Here is a 6,465-nt window from a genome sequence, read left to right as displayed (position 1 = left end):
TGGATGGTTGGGGGGTGGGGGGGGAGGGACTGCTCGGGAAGGAGGGCCAAAAGAGGAAAGAAAAGAACATCATCGGTGAGGAAGAAAACCCGAAGAGAGCTTTGCTTCTTCCCTGTACCTCCTTCCCTTCTTCCTGTATCATGGGAAAAACTCCAGCCCCCCTGCGGCGGATTTAACAATCCTTTTTGTTTTTTTTGTGTGTGTGTCTCCACTTCGGTCGGATGTCACCGTCCCGTTTTTACGACCACAGATTTGGCTTCCCAGCCGCATGGCAAGCGTGGCGTCTCCATTCGCAGGAACGAGGGTCCGGTCTGGTTTATTCTTCCCGGATGGAAACGCTATTTCCCAGGTGAGAAGCCCCCCAACGCGTTTTCACAGTGGTCGACCTCCAATTCTTCCTTGATCTGCTCCCCCCTCCTCCCCTGGCAGGGGGGGGGGCTCCTCTTCCTTCCTGCCCTCCCCCACCGAGCCCGTCAGGAGTTCTCACGCCATGGCTGTGGGTGATTGACTCATCTGGACTCTCATGGAGTGGACGCTGTTCAAGATCTTCTTCTGATGGCCTGCCAGGGTGACTCCTATTCTCAGAAGATCTCTGGGAGAGGGAGGAGGAGAATTAAAAAAATGAAGTCACCTGGGTGTCAGGGTAGCTTTTCAGAGATCAAAACGCCTAGCCCCAAAAGGCAGGCGTGGGGGTTGGCTTAGAGTCATTGCAAAAGCTAAGGAGCCCCAGTCCCCTCCTTACACACCATCCTGAAGTTGTTGTACAAGGGAGTTTCAATTCAACGTGTATTTATGACTGCACCATGCCTCTCGATCCGTGTGTTGCCCTGGCCATCGGTCTAGCTCACGTTTTCCCACCAACTCCCTGTTAGATTTTTGTTTTTCTCGCTCCTTCAGTTAGGATTCCTGCAGCCTTCACCTGGGAAAGGGCTGTGCCTCAATTTCTCCTTCCTGGCCTCTCCAGCAGCCCCTCTACTATGCCCACGGCCCCTCTGGTGGACTGGAATTTTTTTTTTTCTTTTCCTCGGCTGGTTCTTTTTTAACACTCTCCCTGCACAACCCCATGGGGTTCCAGGGACTGGGGCTGGAGCTTTCTGCCTAAATTAGCGAACACCCCCACTGAGAGACGGAAAAGATGTGGGCCTTGGCCTGGTCTTCTGATGTTTTCCCCTTGAGTTTCCAGTTCCCGACTCTGAATTTTAAATATCATGCTTTTTTTTTTTTAAAAAAAAAAAAAGGTGAACTCAAAGTAACTTCAAAAAGGAACATAATCTGCCTAAGCAGGAATCGAACAAATACGTCTAAGGTAAGTGTTTGAAGCAGCTTCATCTTTGGGTTGTGGGTTTCAATATGAAGAAGGTCATGGTTGCAACTAGGACCTTGGAGAGACCTCCCCCCACCCTCCCTGGGCATCTTTGCCTAGTTAATGAGTTGCATACTGTCGGCCAGGAAGATGGGCACTGTTAGGAAATGCTAAATGGACCAGGCAGGCATCATTCGGAGAAGTGATTTGGACACAATCACCCAGCAGGTAAATAAATCATGATCGATTTGGGACCCAGATACACGACAGCCTGGCTCCCAGTCCCCTTCCTCACCCTGAAAACAAGGGTTCCTCTCAAAACTCTCCTCATGTTCCTCCTGATTCGTTTCCACAATGCCACCGGACCCCGCAGACAAAGTCTCCTTGTCCAGCACCAGTCCTGGCGGACACTGGGCTGGACTGGTGTCCAGGAATGTGGGTCTCTCCCGTCAATCTCCCGACACTGCTGCAGATGGTTGAGAAAGTCGATATCCCTCTATCCATGCCCCCTCTACATGACCCCATCCTTCAGATCACAGGTGGTTCTCTCTTTTTTTTTTTAACGCACATACTTTATGAGAGCACGCTTGAATTTTGAATTCACAAATGGCCCCCACAGAAATCTATTTTATTGAGTTGTTCATTCTCTTTTTTTTTCCCCTTCCCTATCTTTCATCTCTCCAGAAACAAAACGGAATTGCTCCAATCCTGTGTAGACCCGTTCTCCTTTGAACTAAATCCCTTAAATTTTTTCAGTTTGACTTTCCTTTTAGTCTTTTCTCTTGTTCTTGTTCAGAGTGAGGAATTACTTCGGCGGAGTCCTTCAGACTGTGGGGAGTCACATGATAAACCCCTTCAACCCTTCCTCCACTCAGGGAGCGGGCAGATAGCAGTGGGAAAGGAGACAAAGCCCTGTCTTCAGGAACATGGCTTGTCTCTTTCCACTGTTAAGGAGATCCCAGAGTTTGAGACAGGTGATCAGTGAAGTGTTTGTCCACAGGCCTCCCAGACCCACGGATTCTCTACGCTGGGAAAAACGTGTTACAGGCCACCATCACCTACCCTGGTGGTATCAAGATACATTGTAGCTCCAGCTGCTTACCAGGTTCTTCTACGCTTGCATGCATGTGTGTCCTGTGGGTAGGAGTTGAGTATCTTTGCTTCCATGTATGCAGAAGGCGAACTTTGACCCTCTGACCAACTTTATTTCAGTGGTTCCCTGAATTCTGCTATAGACTAGGAGCATGATCAGGAATATAGTTCTTCCCAGGCCCAGCTCTCACCAAGTGTAAAATGAATCAGAAGTCTGGGGGTGCGGACCAGATGGTTCAGGGAACCAGCAGAGGAGGAGAACCGCCTGTGATCTGAAGGATGGGGTCATGTAGAGGGGGCATGGATAGAGGGACATTGAATTTTTTGGTAGCTGGACAAAGCAAGCTTCTGTCTTGGCTTTGTCACCTGTGAGCACTAACGTTACCATTTCAAGAATGAAGACAGGAAAGGAGATAAATATTTCCCTGACTGCAGTTTCATAAAAAAAAAAAACCTGTCCCTCAAAAATATGGTTCTGTGATATTTAATAATTTTTAAGTTGGTTTCTTTATTTCAGGGATTTTTTTTCATGGCCTTTTTTGTGCTCATATGAATAGTGAATCTCCAGGAAGGCAATAAAGTATGCAGTAGTTCCCAAATTTATTTGACTGTGTGCCTCCTCTCTCTCCCCCCTCATTTTTTTTCCTCCTAAGGAGAATCTATGAACGATTTTCCACAACTGATGCGACGAAGAAAATTCCAAGGGAAATGATCAGCTCTGTGGATCTTTTAGGATCCACCCTTTCTGACACCCAATCAGATTTGAATGACTTTTACTTTATGTACTCCTCCAACCCCCGGTGGGAGCAGCGGACTGGTAAATTGTGTGTGTGTCTGTCTGTGTGTGTAAATGATTGCTTATTTACAAGCGCTAGCTCCTTACATAGCGCAGCCAGTGCTGAGGTAGTGGCAATGCGTCTCCTTGCTATGTTGTTTAGTGCTGGCTGGCTGTGTTCTTTCCTTCTGGTTGCTCTCTCTGATGGGCTGAGTTTATCAGCTGCAATGGCTGGGTAGGGGTGGGGGGGAAGACACTCAATGATGGACTATGATTTTGGAAGAACTCTTATTCTGGAATGGATCTTTATGTTGTCTTCCGCTTCTCTTCCACAGCTATCTCCCTCCCATCTCCCGCCCAGGGCCTGGTTCATGCAGAGACGGGAGTTCTGGGGAAGGGAGCAGAAGCTGAGGGTCAGGTTTCCATGGGCAGCAGGTGGGAGGGAGGGAGGGAGGGCAGGTGCTTTCCCCGTCACTTACTCTGACGTCATCTGGGCGACCAGCTGTAGGGAGGTGAAGCCGGCGGTGAGGAAGCTGTCCCTGTACTGGACCATTTTGATGGCGCTGAGCCAGTCATCCACGGTGGTAAAGGCCGTGAAGTCTGGGATGGAGCGGTCGAGCAGAGGCTGGGAAGGCCTGGGGGGGGTGGAGAGGCCTGCGTGAGCTTGTGTCTGCAGAGACTCTAGCACAGAGACACAGTGTTGAAGGCAGGTGGCATGGACAGCGGCAATCTGCGACGGCGTGGCACCTGGGCTCGCTCCTTCCTTCCTTCCTTCCTTCCTTCCTTCCTTCCTTCCTTCCTTCCTTCCTTCCTTCCTTCCTTCCCTCCCTTCTTCCTTCCTGCCTTTCTTCTTTCCTTCCTACTTTCCTTCCTTGCCCTCCCTCCCTTCTTCCTTCCTGCCTTTCTTCTTTCCTTCCCCTCCCTTCCTTCCTTCTTTCCTTTACCTTCCTTCTTCATTTCTGCTTTTCTTCCTTTCTTGCCTTCCTTCCCTCCCTCTCTCTACCTCCAAAGCCAAGTACTTCACAGACTGACACAGAATTTGGTTGAGGGGAAGGAGGGACCTTACCTACCATCAAAAAAAAACCCCAAACCCTATAACTGTGAGAATGTGTGTGTGTGTGTGTGTATTTCAACACAGCCTCCTGAAACTCCTGAACTATTTTTTTTTCTTATTGTTGGTATCATCCTCAGTTACTTGAGAAAAAAATAAAAACACGGCGGAGGGCAATCCCGCCTAAGGCAGACCCGCAGGTGCCCGAACCCGCCTCCGGGGTGCCATCTTGCCAGTGCTCGAATCTCACATCCATCCTGCACTGAATCACCCAACTGATACCTCCCCAGTCTCACACGCACAGCCGTGGCTCACTGAAGACGCTGCCTCCCTCTCTTGTCATGAAGATGCTCGCTGTTCTGAGACGGGCCTGGCCTGAACCCCTGCCCCGCTCCCTTATAACGATCTCCTTTTCTTCCAGCTAAGGATTCCTGGAAGTTGAGGTCACGGCTGGCTGGGGTAACTCAACAGGAATCTCCTCACTTCTGCAGCTGAAGTTTGGAGCTCAGAGGCCTGTGCCACCTCCCTCCCTCCTACGGTGGCCGCTCCAGGTACCAGTTTAGCGTTTTTCATGATTATCTAACCAGTGTCTGCTGCTTCTCAGTGGTTATTTGATGTTGGGTTTGGTGCTGGTCCTGGGGCTTTGATCTCTGGGCCTGGGCGCTGTTCCTTAGCTCTTCAGCTCAAGGCAAGCACTCTACCACTTGAGCCACAGTGCCACTTCCAGTTTTCTGAGTGGTTTATTGGAGATCAGAGTCTCACGGACTTCCCTGGGTTGGCTTTGAACCTCGATACTCAGATCTCAGCCTCCTGAGTAGCTAGGATGACAGGCGGGAGCCACTGCTGCCTTGTTCTCCTCGCCGCCCCCCCCCCATGACTCACACAGCGGTGATGGTTGCCACGGTCTTGAGACTCGCTGGGTTCCGGATCATCTTGTCCAGGGTGTTGACGATCTCTGCGAAGCGGGGCCGGCTGTTGCGATCCTTCTGCCAACAGTCCAGCATGAGCTGGTGCAGGGCGGCCGGGCAGTCCATGGGTGGGGGCAGCCGGTAGTCCTGCTCGATGGCGTTGATGACCTGCAGGGTGGAGAAACCAGCGTGACTCACCCACGGCTGTCCCAGTGCCCTGGGCCATCCGACTGCACTGGGCGGCGCCCAGAAAACACCAGCGGGCATAGGAGCGTCGGGAAAGGGCTGTCCCTGCCACCCCCTCCTGCGCCTCACTGGCTGGACACAGGATGTCACAAAGTGTAGGGAAGACGCTTGTGTACACGTTGCACTCTTGGGATGCTTTCCTTTTCAGACTTGGGTGTGTGTGTGCGTGAAATCCCGTATTTCTTAATTCTGAATTCACTTAATCACGCCGGCTCTGTGCTTTTTGGTACCAGGGGAGAGAAAAAAAAACTGTAAATGACCTAAGTAGCAGCAAGTGTAGCATGGTTTTACTGGGGACACCACAGAAAGCTCAGAAGCCAACACAGGCCTTCAAAATGTTGCCAGAAAACAACAATGTTGAAATAAACTCACATTATAATATTAAGCAAAAGGGTAGCTATATAAAACTGCAGGGATGACATACAAAATAAAACAAAAATCAAACCCCAAAAGCATTATAGACTTGCATAGAAAAAAGACCTTGGGAGTTGTAGGCTTGTGGAGTTAACGGTGGATGCCCGTGGGGAGCTTGGAATAAGAATGTCTCACTTTTCACTTGTATTTTTATTGTGTATAATAATCACAAGAATTTTTTTTAATATTACAGCATAGTTAAAGCACCTTCCGTAACACAGGAAATAATTGGGAGTGTGATTTTTTTTTTCTGGGTGTTTACTTCTACTTAAACAGCAGGTTAATTTCAACTAATTCTTCTTTCCTTTGTTCGCTCCGGCAGACTGACTAGCAAGTGAGTACTCAGCAATCACGGTGCGTGTCTATCTATCTAACCTCTTCTATGCACAGTCTAGATAGTGCATGAGGTGGAGTGGGAGGGAAAAATGAGCTGCGGTTCCTAGAGATAATCAAGGTATATTATTTTTCTAATACAACACTTGGTAAAAAAAACAAACAAACATACAAACCACACTAATACCCGCACTCCAGGAAGCCGGACTCTTCACCGCTCTAAACAGTGCATTGCACACTGACATGGTTTTTTGTTGTTGTGTGTGTTTAAAGCATCTCCAGCCTGCTGTCAATCAAATTTTCTTCTATCGTCTAGGAGAGCTTTCGGCCTCGTTTCCCCCAT

General features: G+C 49.3%; 1 protein-coding gene across 1 annotated transcript in view; it reads right to left on the bottom strand.

Moving 5' to 3' along the window:
- Positions 1–483: 483 nt before the first annotated feature.
- The window catches only part of Ephb1 (EPH receptor B1), a 108,431-nt gene continuing 102,449 nt past the window's right edge, over positions 484–6,465 (bottom strand). The window contains exons 14-16 of the mRNA XM_013034659.1: positions 5,104–5,297; positions 3,650–3,805; positions 484–592 (exon numbers count right to left, since the gene is read on the bottom strand). Of these exons, the coding sequence (XP_012890113.1) occupies positions 484–592; positions 3,650–3,805; positions 5,104–5,297 (459 nt within the window). The remainder of the gene's footprint in view (positions 593–3,649; positions 3,806–5,103; positions 5,298–6,465) is intronic.

This window comes from Dipodomys ordii, unplaced genomic scaffold (assembly GCF_000151885.1).
Source record: "Dipodomys ordii isolate 6190 unplaced genomic scaffold, Dord_2.0 Scaffold193, whole genome shotgun sequence".
In the NCBI taxonomy this organism is placed as follows: domain Eukaryota; kingdom Metazoa; phylum Chordata; class Mammalia; order Rodentia; family Heteromyidae; genus Dipodomys; species Dipodomys ordii.
This window is presented reverse-complemented; position numbering and strand designations above follow the sequence as displayed.